The 20,321-nt window shown below is 41.8% G+C and overlaps 1 protein-coding gene across 4 annotated transcripts in view; it reads right to left on the reverse strand.

Moving 5' to 3' along the window:
- Window positions 1-648: 648 nt before the first annotated feature.
- Window positions 649-20,321, reverse strand: part of CAB39L (calcium binding protein 39 like) — a 63,233-nt gene continuing 43,560 nt past the window's right edge. For 3 of the 4 annotated variants that reach the window (XM_027890807.1, XM_027890809.1, XM_027890808.1), the window contains 5 exons: window positions 15,718-15,886; window positions 12,241-12,300; window positions 10,648-10,713; window positions 9,837-9,980; window positions 2,294-2,524 (listed from right to left, as the gene is read on the reverse strand). In XM_027890807.1, coding sequence (XP_027746608.1) covers window positions 2,345-2,524; window positions 9,837-9,980; window positions 10,648-10,713; window positions 12,241-12,300; window positions 15,718-15,886 — 619 coding nt within the window. In that variant the 3' untranslated portion in view covers window positions 2,294-2,344. Of the gene's footprint in view, window positions 2,525-9,836; window positions 9,981-10,647; window positions 10,714-12,240; window positions 12,301-15,717; window positions 15,887-20,321 lie in introns of all 4 variants that reach the window. The other variant, XM_027890806.1, reaches the window with a different exon arrangement.

The raw sequence follows: 20,321 nt of genomic DNA on the forward strand, positions 1-20,321 counted from the left end.
CACAAACAACAGGGTGCCACTTCACTCCTCGTATTACAGCCAGGTTTGTATGCCTTCAAGTGCTCCATATCCAGGCCATGCAGAAAAGAGCAGCTCCCAGCACTGACCCCTCACTCTCCGGGCACCTCTGTGTGGGTCACATTCCCTTTGTCAAGGACAGGCATTCCCCAGCAACACTCCATTAGATGCTTTTTCCGAGCACCGGCTGGAAGCCCCATGTTCTCATGTGACTCCAGAGGCTGAGGCAATGGACACGTGTCTCTGGGTTAAACCAGCCCTGCAGACCAGCCCCACCCCAGGAGCTCAGAGCGCAGCCAAGCACTCTTCAGATTCAGGCTCCAAATCTCATGGGATCAAACGTAAATCACTGCCTCCGAGGACTGCAATTCCGGAGATGGTCCCCCATAAACCTGCAAGCGACCACTGACAGTGAGCACCACCCACAGGGCTGGAGGTGCAGCTTGTGGTCAGGCCAAGCTGGGCTGGGGTCGCCAGCCCCCTGCCAGCCAGGGCTGCAGCGGTGATGCTTTGAAGTGCATTAAGCTCCAAAGGCAGTGCTCATCTCTCTGCTGATGGGAAGGAATTTTAGCACTGGCTACCCAGAAAGGCAAGAGGAAAAAAACCCACAGGGATAGAAATAAAGAGTGATCAGTAATCATGCCTTTAATAGCTTGTAAATATTTTTTTTTTTTTTTTTAATTCCAGGCAACTAAGATGTATATTTGTTGTGTGTATCTGACATCTGAAAAAAAAAAAAAAGAGTCCACAATCTGTTCCACTTCTTCCCTTTTCTAAAGCACAAAAATTAAAGTATCAGTCATCCCTGTACCACAGTTTAATGAAAGAAAAGGGCTTGTTCTGTTTTTACAATTCAGTGTCACCTTTTATCTGAAGCATTAGCTAGAGTTTTAGCTGAAGAACTGTCTTACAACAAATAGGAAAACTCAGAACTTAGGCTGTCCAGAAAAATTCAAGAAATTTCCACTCCCTGCTCTCAAACTCCACTTCCTAATAAAGCCTCAGAGTAACATTTTCCTGCTAGAAAACAAAAGACCCAAAAAACTCTTCCAACACACCAGGGAAACACTGTCTGTACCACAGAGCTTATTAAACTTAAAACATCAGCAGTGCAACAATTTCCCATTCTACAACTTTAATGCAGAACCTGAATTCATGTGAGGATGAGCAAGGACAGCAAACACCAGACTATAAGTAGCCTTTGGTGCCTGAGGCTGTTAAATGGCCTCCCACTCTTGATTTTCATATCTAGTAAATGCTCTGAGCTTTAAAAGCACCTGCAGGCTTGGGGACCTCGGCCCACTCAGCGGTTCAGGCTGAGGCCTTTTCAGCGTCCCCTCGCTGAACTCGGCTCAACCCCACCTTGCACAGACAGGACTGGAATTCAGATGGGAAGACACTGAGGACCCTCCTCTCTCACTGGTGCTGGGGCTCAGCACTCAGCACGATTCAGCTAAGCAGCTCTGGCCACGACCCAATATTCTCTGCTATCGCTGGTTTCCGTAGATGCAGGATCTTTATTGGCAATGGAACACAGCCTTGATGGAGGGGGATTGCTCTTGCCTTCTTCCCGTTGGGGGTTACACCAGGCACCGTGTACCTGGGGCTGCTCCTCATCAGACTGCCTGGGAGCCGATGGGATTGGCCTGTGCTCTAACAAAAGATACATCACATACAGGGAAATGGGAGCCAGGCAGAAACAGCTCACCTGGCTGATGCATCCATCCGCTCCTCAGCACTAAATAGGAAACCTCTGATCTAGGGAAAAGGAAAACTTAAAGATGAAAGAATACAAAATGAAGCAAAAACGTTACATTTACTGCCTTTTCATCTCCCGCTGTTCTGACTAAAGGACTTGACCTATAAGTGCAGCTAACTCCAGAGACAAAGGTGCTCTTTCACAGTCTTGTGTGTGTGTGTGCAGCGCTAGAACCAAGTCACAATGACAGGTGTGAAGGAACAACGTTACAGTCCTCAGAAGACCTGCCCTGTGCACTTGCCAGCAGCTTGAGTTTGCTGATAAAGTTAAGCAAAGAGGTTCACTCTTCTTGAGCACAAATGAAAATCTGTCACACCAGCTTCTATTACAGAGAGATTCTAAACTGACATAAATAATTATAGTCTTGATTAAAAATAATATATTATTCTAGATTTTTGGTTTTTTAGTTCTCATGTAAAACCCCTATATTCTCGACATCTAGGAACAAAGACAAAATAAAAACCAGGCACTTGCTGTGCCTTCTCAAGCACTATTATGGTGTTTAAGGGACACAGAGGAAGTTAACAACTGAGTTTAATGTCTACAGTGGAAAACAAGAGGAGTTCTTCATGCCGTCGGCTTTTTCAAGTCTCGGATTTGCTTAATCAGGTAGTTCTTCTCATCAGTGAATTGTTCGTCGTCAGTCCTCTCTTTCTGGAAATTGCTCAGAAACTCAATTAGCTTGGGTTGGTTTTTCAACAGGATCTCCACAATAGGCTGTGTTTTGTTTGGACTGGCCACAAAAACCTAACATGCAAACAAAATCAGGCACAGAGAGACAGTGAGGGGGTGGGGACAGAGAGAGAGAGAGAGAGAGAAGAACATCAGTCACAACATCCCCATAAGTTATTTTCTAGCAAGTTAGCTGAAGGTTGGCAGCAGGTACTCTGCTGCTACACACCTTGTCCTAAGGCACACAGAGAGGAGTTCAAACATGTTGGTTCAACAGCAAATCGAAGCAAAGCTATGCCCGTGTGTGGTATCGCTTCCCTTTCATTTTGCTCTTTGTTGATAAAAACTTTTGATTGTAAACCCAGCTGTCCAAAGTAAGCTATCAGTTCTCAGCCTCTTCCACCCACAGGACAAATACACAGAAATCTATTATCAGGAGGATGGAAAAGCTTTGTGTCAGGATTGATATCATTTCCATATTAAACCAGGCCTAAAATTAGACTTGCCAGCTTTGTTTTGGTTTGGAAAAGTATGTCAGAGGCCCCACTTCCCTCTGCCTAATCCATTCATGGGAATGTGGAAACTTACAGCCGCAGGAGCAGGATGGTGTGCCCAGCACCTCCTCAGAGCTTGCTGAGCAGTGGAGGTTGGCGATGGAAGGAGGTGACTTGACACACAAATACTCACCGGGCACAGCCAGCCCTGCACTGGGGGCTTCCTGGTCTTCTCCAATAGCAGGTTTGAAGGATAACCTACCCATGGCCTAATTTTTTTTCTCCATAATCCCTAACGCTGCAGTTTTCCATCTCTGAATATGATCCCTTATGCTGCAACACTGTTTCTTTGACTTTTCCCCCTGCGTTAAGGGCCGGCTGAGGGTGGTGAACCTAAGGCTGATTGCAAAGGCCAGAGGTGCTGAGCTCTATTTTCAGGGACCTCAGGCTGCAGAGATGCGGGTTCTGCGGACATCAGCCACAAGGGGCAGATGGGGCGGGGGGCTTGCGGTGGGAACACACGTGCAGCAACTCCGGGAGCAGCTCCCACATCTGGCTCTCACCGAGGTTACCATGGCCGGTCAACAAAACACCGCCTGAGCGCTTGTGCAACGACAGAAATAACTTCAGTTGTTGTCTACCCAATGAGAAGAAACTAAGGATGGACAGAACTGGAAAGCATCCAGTTTCCCTCCAAGCCTGTCCAAACCAGAATGAAAACAAACATCTGCTGACAGCACAGAATGGCATGTTGTCTGTCCGAGAGCAGGGGCACCACCGCTGGCCCGGCCCTGGAGCTGGTGGCTCCAGAGCGGTGGGGCTCTTCCCCAGGTTCATTTATCTCCACTGAAGTCGTGCCCACATGAGAACCTGGGCCATGCCCGGCTGCACAGGGAGGAGCTGTGCTACATGAGGAGGAACACGCACACTCTGCTGGGGGCCTGCCTTACAGCCCCCTGGCCCCAGAAACAACACCTGGTACAGCCTGGGGCAGGGTTCACACTGGACCCACCGTTAGGCTTCACACATTACAATAAGGATATGTTCCACACCGCTTGTATCAAATGCCACATGAGCAGAATGTGTGGAAGGAGTGGGGCTCAGCACACATCGACAGTGCCACACAGTATTTCTGCCCAAACAGGAAGGTAAGAGTACTTTTTCATTCCATTAAGGTGAGGCAAAGCATCAACTCTTAAACTCTTGCATCCTGATGCTGTAACAGCCCTAACCTCTGCCTATGCTTTTGTCTCCACTGGATACTTCCTCCTCAGGCTGGTCCTAGGAGTCCCTTCAAAGTGCTCTGCAGAAAGAACTGCAACCTCTGCCATGCTGGGTGAATGCTTCCAGACCCCAAGTGTACTATGAAGTTTTCCTTGATCCAGTGGCCAGGCTGTGGTCCCTGTGACGGCACAGTATCTACAGTTATTCACACAGGCCTCCAAGTCACCCTTCTCTGATTACCCTGAGCTGTAATCCTAAATAATTCCTTCTTTTTTACTCCTACTTGCCACTTAAAACTTCTCAAGAGCAGCACCAACAGCCTCCTTCTCAAGGACCCCCTCAGAGCACCCACTCTGGAAAAACAGCTTTCCTGCACCATGTCCCAAGTACTCAGAAGGCAATTTTGTACCAGGGGACACACCAACCCCTGGGTGGCACAGCCAGTTCACAGCTCTCACTACACCTGATGAACTGCCCGCAACTAAGTGTTCTGTTGCTGCCTGCAGCACATGAAAGCAGTATCTCCTCCTTTGCAAATAACTTTGATACACTGCTGTTGATGTATTGGTTCCCCTTAGACCAGGGCGAAAAGGGTCTGGGGATATACATCACTACTGAATGTACTTTACAGCTTTCCAGTCTGTGTTTTGCCTAGGGAATCTTGAAATCTCATGAGTACAGATATTTGGTTCAGCTAAGACTGTAGCAGTTCATGTTCTCATCTGGAGCTGCCCTACAATGCAGCTCCCTGTGTGTTGACCTACAGCAGGTGACCACACTGATGGAAGCTGGATACTCCCAGCATTCGAACTATGATAAGGTCACCAGGACAAGCTTCCTTTGAGAAAAGCAGGACGTAAGTCTACAGGCAGGAATGAGGAAAGTAACTGTTTACAGATCTTCATTAAATTTTCAATTTTGGAGTTCAGTTCCACCTTGATGACAAGGAGAAGAAAACTATCAAGTACACTGGCGGGACCCACGTGTTCAGAAACGATCTGATGATGATACAAATGAAAGTCATTAACGAAGGCCTGACCTTGAAGTGCTAAACGTCTTCCTTCAATGAATATTAGGCCTCCCTAATATTTGTATCTAAAGACAGGTGAAGGGTGACTCAAAATGAAGAAATCTAAATAATTCTTCCTGTAAAAGCTATCTGCTCTTCAAAATGCACTGCAAGGTTAGTGGTAAACCTAGTAAATAGCATTTCATATTGGTCCTACCACTGGTATTACCATAGCAAATAATTAAAGAACTTAGTTTAATAGAAGTCATCACATCCTGTTTATCTTCCTGCTTGAATATTTATAGATTATAATCTTCCCCTTGCAAAACTGGCAAACTGAACATTCAAACAAGGATCATCTCGACTGCCAGTCTTGCTCAGTGTCAGCAGGGACTCATAAAGAGAGAATGTTCAAGGACCAGAAAATTCCTGAAATGTTATTCAATACTTTAGCTAAGCAAACAAAATCAATTCTACCAGTATCAACTGATCAGCTTCACATAGCCCAGGAGTAGGACCACCACAAGACTTTACTTTAAAAAGAGTCCCCCTCATTCAGAACTCTCTATGGTCATAGAGGGGGAGGTCACTCCCTAAAATAGAAATCATTATTAATGCTTTCTGGAATATTACTACTGTGCTACTGTACTACTAATGAAGTTGAACCTAACCACAGAGAATTTAGTTTCACCTCTAGTTTTATTATGAAAGGGTGAGTGTTCTAGAGCACTAAATTCAGATAGCTGAGAGAGACGGAGACCCAAAATAAAGAGAGCACTCATATAAAAATTCCAACTCTAAATATAGCTGTTTTGGCACAGTTCTGTTTTGTGAGTATTTGCAAAAGGCCTGGAATGAAAATCAACTCTGAAGCTTTAAAAATTGTCCAAAGTGGAATGGTTGCTGTCTTTTCCATCAAAAGTCATACTGTATTTCTTCAAACAAACATCAAAACTACATGATTAGAGACTTTGACCTTATTTCCTTACAATTAATAACCAGGCATTACCACCCTCTGGGACTACAGCAGAGCAGAAGTGATTAAAGAGGTTGGATGCCCTGGACTGAGTATTTTAAGACTTACTCTGGGGTCATGCACAATCTTACTGTCAGGAACCTGCACACAGAAGTGCCTTATGGTTCATGTTGCTTGTAGCTCAATGCTTCACATAATAATTCCTGCCCTTTAAGCTCTCCAGCTAAGAAACAGAGAGGACACATCCCCACAAATGTGGTTTCAGCTTCATACCAAGAGGAACCTGCTGGTACGGTCAAATTATGTGAGGCCATTTGCAGAGCAAGCTGCAGGAGGTAGCTCGTAACGTGCATGAAAGAGAATGGAAAAATGGAACTAAGGTCACAAAACACAGTGTACCCATTCTATTTTTAGACCTAAACAGTCAAATGTATCTTGCTAAATGTCTGCTTAAGAATGAGAAAGTTGCATAATCCCAGTTCACTGCTACTGGGTGTTTTCCTCAAAATAATCTGATTGTTTACGTGAAAGCCAAGAGAGCTTGTTGTTAACTTTTATTTGTAAATGTGTAAGGTCAAAGGAATACCTCCACTGCATTCACCTACATCTGAAAGATTCGGCCTCCTCTTCAAACAGGCAAAGTCCAAGTAGGCTCCACTAATCAAACATATCACAAACTCATCAAGGAAGCTGGAGAGCCCTTCCCAATACTTGGGAAGTCCTCGGTGTGTGTGTGTGTGTGTTCAAGATTGACATCTCTCCACTGCATCTCTCACTGCAGAGAAGAACCAGGGACTCTTATAAGCCTACAACTCTAGGCAATCCTCTTGGATTATTTATGGAGGAGGAGGGAAGGGGTGAGGTATGTTAGCCTTTCACAAGGATTAAACACTGGGTAATCCTCATGCATACATTGTCTGGAACATCCAGCTCTACAATACAGTTGCAGACTTTCAGGTTGGTGCTGAAAGGTAAAAGCTCCATTTTGCTCAGGGAAAAGGAAGAGACGGAGCTGGAGTTAGTAGGAAGATCAAGCATCTCCTCAGTGGAGAATGGAAAGAGGCACTGCAAGTGGGCACTCTGTTTGTCTTCATTTTCCCACCCAAAGCAACCAGGATGAATGAAATATTGTCAGAGCTTGGGGGTATTGGCTTGTTCAGCCACAAAATGTTCCTGCAAAGTAAGTTTGCACAAGAAGTACTCATCATTTTAATCTCTCTTACAGTTTTGAATCGTCAATAATTAGAAATTGCCTCAGGGAGTAAGAGTCATAAGCCTTTTTTTGGGTCAGCTGGGGCATGGGAGTGTTGGAATCTGGATGCTTACAAAACAAACACTTTTTCATTTCTACTGTGTCTAACTGGTGAAACATCTAAATCAGGTAATTTAACCCCAAATCTCTTGGCAGCTCAGACAGAGCAGCAAGTATCTGCTTCTCAGCAGACCTTTGATTCCAAATCACTGTGGTTAGTCTACTGTAATTTCAGCCAAGACTGAATAGGCATTTTGCAAGCATAACTTAAAAATGCAGGCACAGTTTAAAATTTATGAGATTAAAAGCTGAAGACAAGATTCCTCTCCCAGTTACATTAACATGGAATTATTATAGCTGACAAGAGAACCCGGCTGAGGGACACAAACCCAGAAACAGAAGGCAGAGACACTGCAGAACAGGGCACAAACAGTCTCTCTTAAATATTAAAGGATTTCCTTCAGTAGTTCTCAAGCAGCTAGAACTCAATTTAAGAAGTGAAATCTGAGGGAAAAGATCTACTCTGACCCTCTCTACAAAGCTAATTCACAATGCTATTTTCTGTGGCATACCCTGTAATGACCCTTGTCCCCTCGGGAGAAGCTGAATGCTTCCACATCCAGGGAACTCAGATCCTCAGTGAGGAGGATCCTAGAAGGGGAGCTCTGCTGCATCTCTACAGTTACTCTCGTGTGCTGCTGGTGGTTACAAATGAGCAATTTCCAGCAGATCAGCTTCTGCTCTGAGCCTGTAGTTTCCCCACAACGAGCACTGTGAGGCAGCGTGAGGAATGCCATGGCACCGCTGTAGTGCTGATGATTGGTACCACTGGAAAAAAAACATCACCCCACTGAGCTGGGCATCTCAGGAGAGAGCTTGGCCCTCCCTTTGAACTGAGGAGACACAATGTCACTGTTGCTCCTTCTTTGTTTTGCTGGGCACTCCAAGGTCCAAGCATTATGTCCACCTGGCAGCAACTGCTAGTGGTCAAGCAAGGCTGAGCCTGCAATATCCCCACTCTAACTGGAAATGGGATGCAACATACTGAAAAAGGAAAGGGAGGGAGGAATGAGAAGGCAGAATGGGAGCAACAGCAATGCATGACATGGTTGCACACCGGAATCCTTTTTAAGTTATTCCAGGTTCTTTTGAATGCCTCTTAAAATAAGTGAAAGGAGCATTCCCAAGGCACAGGTCATGCCTATCATTAATTCAGGAAGAGCAACTCATGTGTTTCATAAATCTGGCATTTTTTCACAGCACAGCTAAGAGAGCCCAGTCCTCTGATACCTTCCCCTCATAGGCATCTCAAAGTCTGCTAGTGTTTGGAGCCTGACTGCTTGTTTATCTTGGAGTCACATACCTCTTGATAAGGAAGAAGAGCAGAAGTTACTCACAGTGGTTCAGTTGACTATGGAGGGAGTCAGTAAGGGAACAGCTTACCAAGCTGCTTATTTCAGGGATTATTTTTTTTTTTTTTAATCCTCCTTGAAGATTTTTTCCTTTTAGGAAACTAAAAGCCTTTTTGGAGAACCTGAACATTCTCTAAGCCTCCACACCGAAGACCTGAAAGCTTTTTTTCGAAATCAGAAGTACAAAACTCAACAAGTCACCCTGAATTTCTGGAGGCTGATGTAACTTTTTTTTGCAATCTTTTGGTGCGATCTGGTATCTTAACCATCTTGGGGAGGGGATATCCTTACAGGCTCAATATTTCTTTTCTGAAAATCATTACTAACTCTGTTTATAGTTTAAAATTAATGTGTTCATTCCAAATTAAAGTTAATTTTGCATAGTAACAATCCAATTCGCCCTCTGTCCCAGAGCAGACAACTCTTTTGATGGGAATTTGTAAACTTCTCAGTAATGAACATTAATCATCATGAAAATAACGACACCGGTTGGGTTTGATAATTAAGACTGCATTAATGATCACTGCAAAACAATGGAAGGATTAAACTCACTTCAAGCTTATATTTACTAAATCTTTTTAATAGTAAAATTTTAAAAGCAAATTGTTTTGCACTGATGTGCAGCATCAGCACAATCTACTTTTAATCTTAATGTAGAGTTTTTAGATTTTTTTTTAATTTTTACCCAGAATCACATGGTAAAATGACCTAAGAGTTGGGGGAAGGTCCCCTGGATACTACTTAGAAGGTGTGTATTTTGTTACTTGTAATTCATTACTACTTGACTGACTACCTTCAGCCCAAACCAAAATGTTGCTGCTTAAGATCTCACTTGAAGGAAGGCAAACAGAAACCAGAGGTTGAGAAACCAGAGGTTGAGTGATAGAAAGGTTTTCAATTATGACATTCTCAAAGGCTCACTGTAAACCCCGATCCCTCGCCTTAATTTTCTGGGCTTTCTCTTGTCCACCTTGAAAGACATTTTTATGACTGCCAGCTCTACAGCTTACAGTGGCTCACCTTGAACACGTGGAATGCTTCAAACTGAATGTTGGGGCTTTTATCGCGCAGCAAGTTCATCATCAGCTTCAGATTTTCTGGTTTGCTAATGTACTTTGTCATGATGGCAAAGTTGTGTCGGTCCAGGAGCAGTTCACCCAGCAGCTACAGGCACAATTAGAAAAAAAACACTTTTTTTTTTCCAGTTCATCACATTATTTTTTAATGCAGAGAAAGCAGCAGCATATTTCAATGTTTCCTTAAGAGGTTTCAATGTCACTACCTTTATTAAAAAAAAAAAAAAAAGAAACTAGACTTGTTATCATGCAGTTGGTTACTTAATGCCCAGCAATGCTCATCCTCTAAACACTACAGAGAGGGATCCTGCATATGTGCTGGGTGTAACAGGAGCTGGTGTGAGCAGTTAGGACAGAAGCAATTGCAGTGCAGCTGTCCCACAAAGACACCTTCAGTTCATTCATGTATTACATTAACACACCTATCTGATTCCATCTGCAGGTTGTGTCAGACTTGGGGCACCAAACACAGAGTATCATGTTAGTCTCAAGTTCATTTTAATGTATGTTCTGAACCAAAGTACAGACTTGAGGCCAGATGAAAAACAATAGGGCTGGTTCCATAGAAATGGCCCAATGCTTCGCCAGACATCCAGAAAACAAAAGACACTGAGCTCCTGTGCATTTCAAGAAAAGCATCACAACCTTTAGTTCTTTTTTGTTAGAAAAACAGCTGCTCCATTGCGATACATACACCTTGATATTTTGCATAACCTGGAGTACAAATTGAAGAGGAAAGTGCTCAGAGCCTTTACCTTCAAAGATTGTCTCTTCGTCACGTAATTCTCAGAGTTAAGGAGTTTTTCATAATCCTCAAAGATCTAGAGTAACAAGAAAACACAAATGCATCAGATTCATGTCCACCTTTCCTCCTCTTGGTCCTTGCCATGCCAGAGGAGCAGCAGAGGCCACAGCAGTGCTACCCTCTAACATTTCACTGCAATGCCAGATCTTTTTCCTTGGCTAGTTATCATGCAGTGAGTTAACGCCCAGGAACACTCCTCTTTCAAGTACTGCAGAGGGGAATACCACATATGGACTGGATGTAATAGGGGCTGGCATGAGCCAACTAGGACAGAAGTAATCCAGAGTCTGTACAGCCTTTTCTTACAGAACGGTGACGTGCTGCCAGGACACGAGTCCAGCATGTAATGTCCACTCACTCATATCGTGGTCATGACTGGGTGTGTGATTTAATACTGTACCCAAAATGGTGACGGTGCATCCCAAAAGCTCCTTTTGTGAGGTGCCACCTAGCCTGCTTTCAGCACCCTCACTCACTAAACCCATTTGCCCAGTGAGGATCACCAGGAGCCGAGCGTGTGCTGGTTTTTGCAGGCCTGGGCCAAGGGAATCTTGTCATCAAGAAGACTGAGAGAGAAGGTTGCAATATGTCCAAACCATCTACCAAACAAGTGAGAAAACCCAACACTGCTGTCTGAGAATCATAAGAAAAAAAAATGCTCACTCAGGCAATTAACACTTAAAAATTTAAAATGTTAAATAAATGTAAAATGGGGACTGTTCCAGTGCAGTGCTTCAGTATTAAGAGAGAAGATTAGCAGAGACACTAATTTTACTTCAGTTAAGCAGCATTTGTGACTCAGCAATAATTAGTCTGCTCTTTATTTAACCTTCTTGGTAACTAGAATAAAAGAAATTGGCCTTTTCACTTTGGCAATTAAACAAAGAATAGCTCAGGTAACATGAGAATATAACCCATAGTAATATAATTCCATGATCTGTATCAGTCCAATTTTAGTTGATTCCAACTGAATTTTCCTGACCCACAACTCTGTCTAAAACAGAGCCAAAAAATCAAAGTGAAAAATGGCAGCTAACCAAAGGACTGTTTGCCTTAGGATGGTAACAGGAATATTCAGACCTCAGTCCCTCATTTAGGTACATGTAATTTCCAGTAATGCTAAAACTTCTTTCAGTGACTCTTCTTCTCTGTCCCAAAGTACTATAAATAACACCAGTATGGCCCTATCAGTGCTGGGATATCACAAAGCTGTTTCAAACAGTGCACGTGTTTTTGCCCACGATCTATCTACATATAAAGTTTCAGTTCCATTCACATATGAGGAAATACGATGCACACACAGAGGAATAAAACTTGATTTTAAAGTATGAGTTCTCCTGAAACCTTGGCGTGTGTCCCCAGGTGTGTTACCTGTATTTCACACACTGTGCAAGGATTCTGCTCTAGTAAAAAGCAGTATTTAGTTCTACAGTCACGGGTGGCTATTTTATGTCAAAACATGAAACCCCCTGCTATTGAAAGCACGCTTTTCCCAGCTAAGCACGAACACGAATTAAAAATTTCTTTTAGCATTGATACTTACTGGATCGTAATTTTGTTCCAGAAATTCTGCCACCAACGATTTGTGTCGTGTTAAGAGGTCCTGGAGAAGAACAGAGAAAGGTTACCTGAGAGAGCATGCTCATCTGGTGGTCCCTTGATTCTCAAATGTATTTCAGTACTTTCTACCAGAAGGCACTTACAACACGGTTTCTACAGGCAACACTGCATTATGTGTTTAGTAGGACTTTTAGGAGAACTCGTTTAATGCTAACAGAATCAATATAAAACTATTCTTATACTCTTTCTTTTTATTCATGTTTCTCTCCTACGTTTTCTTATGTTCACTGGTCACAGTGCACAGAACTAATGCTAAACCAGGTTAGGTTAAAGGAAGAAAGTAAACTAACCCTTTAGGGAGGGATGAGCTATGGTCTCCAAGCCAAAAGTGACCTACGTGCTACCTCATAGCTGGAAACTATGCTAAGCTGGATCAACTGCTATTGCTCATCTCCAAGAATACAACAAGGAAGACTCAAATTCAACTGCTGTGTATAATAACCAATACATTTTGTTATTTAATAATGAAAGCTAGTCACCAGTCTAAGCTAGACATCCAGGTTCCCTTGCCCTCCGCTCACTCCTTGGGGAAGCAAACTCAGGTGGGTGGGATGAATCTCTTCTGCAGATTTTTTCTGCCCAAGGTTGGCTTACTGACACCAAGCAGTAGGAGACCTTTCAGACAGCTGGATGGGATGCCTCCATTGCTAAAAGGACAACTAATTCAAATTTAAATTAAAGGAACCTCTCCCACTGAATGGGGATGCTGGTGCTCAGCGACAGAATCTCTTTACTGGATGAATAGCTATGAAATGGAGTGGCCAGTGGGAGGCATTTAAGTATGGTTTTGATTTTATTGCTTCTTTTAAAACTGATCATATTAATGATCATAATAATAAATGCCTGATGAAGTCCATTCAGGTAGGCATTTTTTTGGCAGTTTCTGCCCTCTTTTTCATCATATTTTCCTTGGTTTCCCTCCCCAGTCACAGACTGAAGCTGACGAGGAGCTCAAGCAGATGCATAGACACATCCTCATAAATTAAAAAAATCCTTTACATAGTTTATTTTTACCATCAATTATAAGAGGAGAGACCTACAAAACCCAGTGCATGTTTTTAGTACATTCCTTTATTTAGCAGGACTGCAATGACAGCAGTTTTAAAGGCTGAGGGAAACACATGTGATTCACAAACTTTTATGCAGGACACTCAGGAGGCAAGTACAACATCCTTCAATAGGGGGCACAAATGGAATACAATCCAAAATGAGTTTTTCACAGAAAATGACAAGAAAGCCTGGAGCAGCAGTATTCAGTCAGCACTCTTTCCAACTGCTGCTTGCACCCTCCACAGCCAACTTGTATCTCTAAACACAAGCGTCTTCCTCTGCATTTTTAACAGTGCTGTTTTCTCTCTGCAGTGCACCTGGCTGAATTTAATTAAGAACTACGTCTCCAGATCATAAAAAATTTCAATACTTCCCTACTATAAATATCCGCAGACTTTAATGCACATTTAATTAAGCCCTCCTCTGGTGCACAGACCATCCAAGGCTTTCAGCTCTGAATCAGACACCTCAATGGCAACACTACCAACCCAACATGGGGGCAACAGAACCAAAAACATGAGTTCAGTAATCCAGCCAACAAGCAATCATAGCACTTATTTTTCAGGTATTAGAAATGAGGTAGCTTTATATATCATGATTCAATCATTTCCACATCATTTCTTGGTGTTCAGAGTAATAGACAAATAGGAGATGGGTAGCTGGTTTATTTCCAGAACTGACCATGTATCAGGTGCTAAGAGGAAATTTAAAAAAGAAACAAAACAAAACAACCCAACACCTCAGTTTATACATTTCCCCCAAGCCTTTTTATTAGCAGTTTCTGACCTATGTCTGAGGATGAACTACCCTTATACTCCTCTCTTTTCAGTGCATGTGAGGATGCAGAATTCTATTTTTAAATCCTGCTAAAAATACACTCAGTTCACAGGGGACAGAAGTACTTTCCACAGCTGTAGATCTGTGAACAATCAATCCCCCTTTTTTGGTGGGAGGGTTGTAGCAGTCTGCAATCCTTGCCACAGCTTAACTGACCCTTGTCCCCATCCTGCCTCCTGTTTGGGGTGAAGACTGTCCATCACCAACAACACACTCTGCTGTCATGCTCAAAGCAGGACCCGGGGAAAAGATGCAAATCTCTTCTGTCAAGCTGCAAACTGAGTCCAGGAGCATTTTTTCTTACCAGAGACAAATATTCTTCTGAGCATAGGGTAAAATACCACAAACAGAAGACTTATATATCTCAGTTATGTTGCATTTTTATAGAGCCCTACACTGTACTATTACTTGTCCGTGCCTCTAGCTAGTTTGACTTTGGTAACATTTACCTAATGGACACCACAACACTGAATCTTAAAATAAGGGGAAGATGCTGCTGTTGATTAGCTAGTGGTTTGAATCAGTAATCCTGCTCAAGTCATTACTGAAGAATGCAAAAAAGACAGGTTTCAGGATACGTGTAACGACTGAGCTGAACTCTAACAATCCTTACAGTTATTCTAAAGTCTATCTGATCATGTTTCTAATTAGCTTTACAAAGAAAGAATACACAATGTGTTTCTATGACAGCAAGGAGCTCAGTGATAGAAGAAAAAAGGAGTTACATCTATATTTAGAAGAGTATTTAACTAAAAAGAATTTTCCCCAGCTTTCTTAAATTATTTTTCAGAAATAAAATAATCTTCCCTGTACATTAAGCTCACGGCACCAAATTTTGCTCAAAGACTATACTAGTCCCTTAGGGAATGAGGATGGTCACATACAAACTGCAAGAAATTTGGCAGGCTTCACCCAACTTCGTTTTTAATACAAAACAGGCTCTATACAGAGACTATGCAGTGCTTCCACCTACTCAGCTTTTGCCAGTACAGTCCTTACACTGAACCATGGGTTACAAAATAAGACTATGAATACATTGTGCAATAATCAGCAGATATAGCATTAATCTAGACCCGACTGCCGAACTCAGAAGGGACAGCAAAAATTACAAGGATTTCAAAAGTTACTTTTAAAGGATGCCTTCTGTTGTGGTTGTGGTCACAATGGGCAGTGGTTTTGTCTCCGGGGGAAGGTAGGGAGAGAAAAAGGTTATGCACTTTACAGGAACTGTATGTAAATGTATGATCAATTTGAGTTTTAAACGGTTGCATGAAAGACCTTGGGTTATCAAGATGAAGAATGTTAATTAAATATGGGTTTACATTTCTCTAAAGGTTCTTTGCAGACTTGATCACTGTTGTGAATCCTGTTACAATCAGACCAAGAATTAATTACATCCTTTACCGAACGATAAAAAAGCCACCCAGTTCAAAGCAACACAACACTCAGTGATGACTACTGATGAAGTACCATTTTTAACACAACATTATGGTGCAGGTATTGAATAATTTACCTTGAATGTAGCAAAGGCATCAGAAGCAATATCAAATGTTGACATTTCCACATATTTAAAAAAGTCTCGGAATTGTTCTGAAAAGAGTATGATTTTGGCCAAGGGTTCATGTCGGATACACTCTCTCAGCATAATTCCACAACGTAAGGCAATATTTGGGGATTCATATCTGAAGAATGAAAAGAAACAGAAAATATCAAAACACAGAAGAGCAAAGATAAACAGGCACTTTTCTCGCAACAGGGAACTTCCTGGCATAAAGAACACACGTGCCAGAGGGCACACAACACACAGAGGGCAGCTCCCAGCCACAGCGCCGTACCCAGCTTCAGGACCTCAGCCCAAAGCCAAGGAGCAGATGGCTGACACAATTTTTCATCACAAACCTCTCACTTCACAAGCCAAAACATATTTTGGTGTAAATTTGTTTTATACCTCCTCTCCACAGAAAGACTGTGAGGAGTGTGTGATGTTTCAACAGAGCTCCTTCACCCTTCCAGATTTACGAAAAAGCAAAGCCCATACACTATAACAATATCCCTTTTCAGATTTAACTCTGAGCTCCCTATCTTATCCAAGAAAAATGTAACACCTCATGGCCATCCATCACCTCCCACTGCTCTTCTGGAGGACATTCCTCTAGAGCATTAATGAGGAAGGTAAGAAGAGTCTATCAAGGCAGTCTACACAGGAGGAATTCTTCTCAATCCCTCCTCTGCAGAGGCTATGATTTTGTTCGGGACACTACACAAGTGCCTCAATTTATAATCCTGTTACGGCACAGGCACTGCAAAAGCCAGGAGCCAGCACACATCTCCATCTTGAGAGAGGAAGGGAAGGGGGAGGCAATTCATATCACCCTTTGTTTTTATTACATCTTGATTTCTTTAAAGCTGAAATTAATCTGAAACAAAACTGTTAGGAACTCATTAAAAAAAAAAAAAAAAAAAAAAAAAAAAAAAAAAAAAAAAAAAAAAAAAAAAAAAAAAAAAAAAAAAAAAAAAAAAAAAAAAAAAAAAAAAAAAAAAAAAAAAAAAAAAAAAAAAAAAAAAAAAAAAAAAAGGATTAAATCCAACAGTCAAGAAAGACTTAAAATTAACTTCTTCCAGCAATCTTTGGTCATGTGAAACTGGTGAAGTCCAGGGGGACAGAAAGCATGCTCCATTTCATTAAACTGGTTATACTATATCAGAACTGTGTATTATCACCCAGAGCTTATCAGCATCATTTTTCCTTTGCACAATTAATTCCTATCACTAGGCCAAAGAAATTAAAAAAAAAAAAAGAAGAAAAACACAAAATGCCATCTGTGCTGTAAGTGAGTGGGCCCTCAAATTTACCACCAGTTTGCAATTTAAAAGAATGGTAGTGTTTTCCAAGCATACCAGAGCTGCATACTTCAACCTGCTATCAACAATAGTTGGCTTAATGAAAAATGACTTGCTATTCAAAACAGGCAAATGAAACTTCCCACCCTCAAGGAAATGCAGGCACTCAAGCCCCTATTTGTTTTGATTTTGGGACACTTGCAAACTTGAATTTATAACTCTTTAGACAATGGAAATTCACTGATGTTTCCCATTGAGGCATCAACTCCATTAACAGGAACACTAATTTTCAAGGAAAAAGAGGCAGAGCTGCTCCTAGGAGTGCAGCCAGGAAAATATTTAGTAGTTGGCTAATGAATATTTTGGTTGGAATAAAAGCAAATTACATTGTTTCCAACACAATAACTTTTAAAAACATTAAGTATCAACAGAATCATTCTTAGTCAAATGCTCCATTATCTGGAAGTGGCTTACAGACCTTTGGCTGTTCACATAAGCAAGGAAAGTTGGGTTTGGCTCCTGAAATATGCCTGGAAGAAGTTTACAGGTTGCCCAGTCATAACTAGCATGTTCTCTGCACCCACACTTACATGCAAAGCCACCAGGCAGGAACGACAGAAATGTTTTTCAAAATCACTTCTAATGAGCAATTAGTGCTCTATGTTGATGTTTTTCCACAGCAGAAAAAACACAAAAACAAAAACATTGAGTTCTTCTCTGTTTGGATAAACTTACAACTTAAAGAAACCCTCACTCAGTGACTACTGGGGGCAACTAGAAAATGAAACAATGGACTTGAAATATTTCAAAACACTCGTTGTGGAAATTGAAAGAGGCAGGACAGAGCAGAGATGGATCTCAGTGTAAAGGGAATCATTCTTGCATGTTTAGTGCAGAAGATAGTACAAGGTGAGGAGTTCAAACAGCAGATAAGGAAGGCATCAAGCCTGGGAGACACCAGGTCTTAACAAACAGGTATATTCTGATCTGCTTTGACATTAACTTGTACAGCCTGGATAATCTAGTACATCCAAGGATAAACTCAAAGAGAATTCTGAAACCTCAGCCAATATACCATTAAAGCTTTAACTGCACTGTGGTATGAAGAGGTCATTACAAAACATCAGAGCAGTGTCTAGGTTAGAGATAGCATGTAGTTTGATATATATATATTCACAAAGAGGCTTATAAATTTGCCACTTGAGAGAAAGAATGCAAGTGCCATAAACAAAGTCCTCAGAAGTCACTGTACTAGAGGGAAAATATTCTAAGTTACAAGGGACCAGAGGTATTTCTGGGCTAATGCAATACGCAGATACCAGAGAAAAAAAATGGCTCAAATAGATCTGGTTCTCTACATGCACCAGACATTCTACTGATTTGAAATCCTACTCACAAACAAAGCCTGCACACACAGAAAATAAAATACCATTAAACCAAGTCCTCATGCAGCAGGAAGGTCAAATAACCTACCAAAATGAAAGAAAGTTAAAAAAAAAGAAAGAAAAGTAGGGAACTATGTGCTGTATGTTTTCTGAAGCCAAGAAGCTGGAAGGAAGCAAGCAACAAGTAAAATGAAGCCTAAAAGGTAAGAACAGTTATCTAAAGCTGGCAGTGCCACTGGAGTATTAGGCAGGAAATACTGGGTGGGAGCTCTGATTCAGGATCCTTCCTGCATTAAGCCACAAAAATGCAACCTTTTGGTGCTGGGAACTATCATGGGGCAGAGGAAGCTTTGAATCCAACATAAGTAAAACTATAAGAAGCCTTCACAATAGTCCTGGGCCATTTCTTCTACAGTCATGATAAAGACAGGTGGGTTTTCTTTTCTCTCCAGGTAAAGTCATGATGTCATGTAACAAAAACAGAATGGTACAAGTCAGTCAAATCCACTTTCCTTTAAGCAGATTCTGATTTCCTACATTTCATTTAACATTAGATAAATATATATTTATCTAATTAGATAAATATATTTTACCTAATCTAAACAACATAATGAATTTAGCATTAAATAAATACGAAAACATGTCCTCAAGTTACATTTTCAAGTGGTGGTGCCTAACACAAAGTGTGTGTTTCCCAGTTCCCATTGCACACAAGCACTGCACACTGTGGCCATGCAGCAGGTTGTGTGTTCAGGGCCCTGCCCTTGCTGTAGCTACGTATTTTAAGAATCATTTTTAGACAGTCCCAGCAGCAGGACACAGGCAGGTGTTTGACATCACCATGTTGTTCTGCAGTAGCTGCTCAGGCACCACTGTCAGGGCCGGACAGGACTGACTTCTGGATTTCTGCTGATGAATTCAACAGCACTTTCTAAGCAGACACTCCAGAAATAGCAATTCTGATACAGTGCAGAGCTGCAGAGAACTATCAAGAAATCACCAACAAGGAGCCTGAGGACCAAACTAACACAGACATGCTGCTGCATGCAGCAGGGATCTTTAAAAAAGCACCTAAGTGATGCCTTTTAAATACATTCCCTGGGACAGGTCACTTGCAGTAAAATGTCCATCAGCAGCACATATACATAACTAAAAACTTTACTATCATATTAATGTTGTTGGTTGTTACAGATGCCAAAGAAAATCTGGGACATGATCCAAAAATATTTCTTATCTTTAAAAAAAGCTCAGACATATGGTAGCAATACATTGCACAACATGCAAAACCAAAATGAGTGAAAAACTGAAAAAACAAAAAGAGAGAAAAGGGAGGAAAATTATTGAATCTATATATGAAATTGAAATTGAAGTTGTAACATTGATGGAGAAAATTATCATTACTGTCCCAAAACAACTACTTTGAGGTTTATATAAATGGTGAATTTTAATGAACAAATGAAACCAAAACCCTTTTTAACTAGCTTACTGGTTTCTTTTCTGAGCAAGCCAGCGTTTAGTAACACAAAACAAGTCAAGAGTTTCAAAGCCAAAGCTAAATCACAGCAAATCACTACACGTGTAAGAGCAAGACCCAGCTCAGCCCAGACACCTTCCTGGGCTCCCACCACTCTGCCCTGCCAGGAAGCAGCAACCAAGAGCTTTGCCACCACGCTCAACCACAAGCTCACCGGTCTTGAGATGCATGGCACTGACTAGTTCTCTCAGTTACTTTCCCCTTACTCAGCTGTGCTGGAATGTGGCCTCTTCCAAAGGAAATACATTTTAGAGGACTCCTGTGATTATCCTTCTCCTGGCTGTGGTCTACCCCTGCGAGAGGGGGGAGGCTGGCTGCAGGGAATTTTACCCTTGGGGATGCAGCCTTGTCATGCAC

The sequence above is a fragment of the Empidonax traillii genome, unplaced genomic scaffold, assembly GCF_003031625.1.
Source record: "Empidonax traillii isolate 1590-97213 ecotype Southwest subspecies unplaced genomic scaffold, ASM303162v1 scaffold298:size702513, whole genome shotgun sequence".
Lineage (NCBI taxonomy): Eukaryota > Metazoa > Chordata > Aves > Passeriformes > Tyrannidae > Empidonax > Empidonax traillii.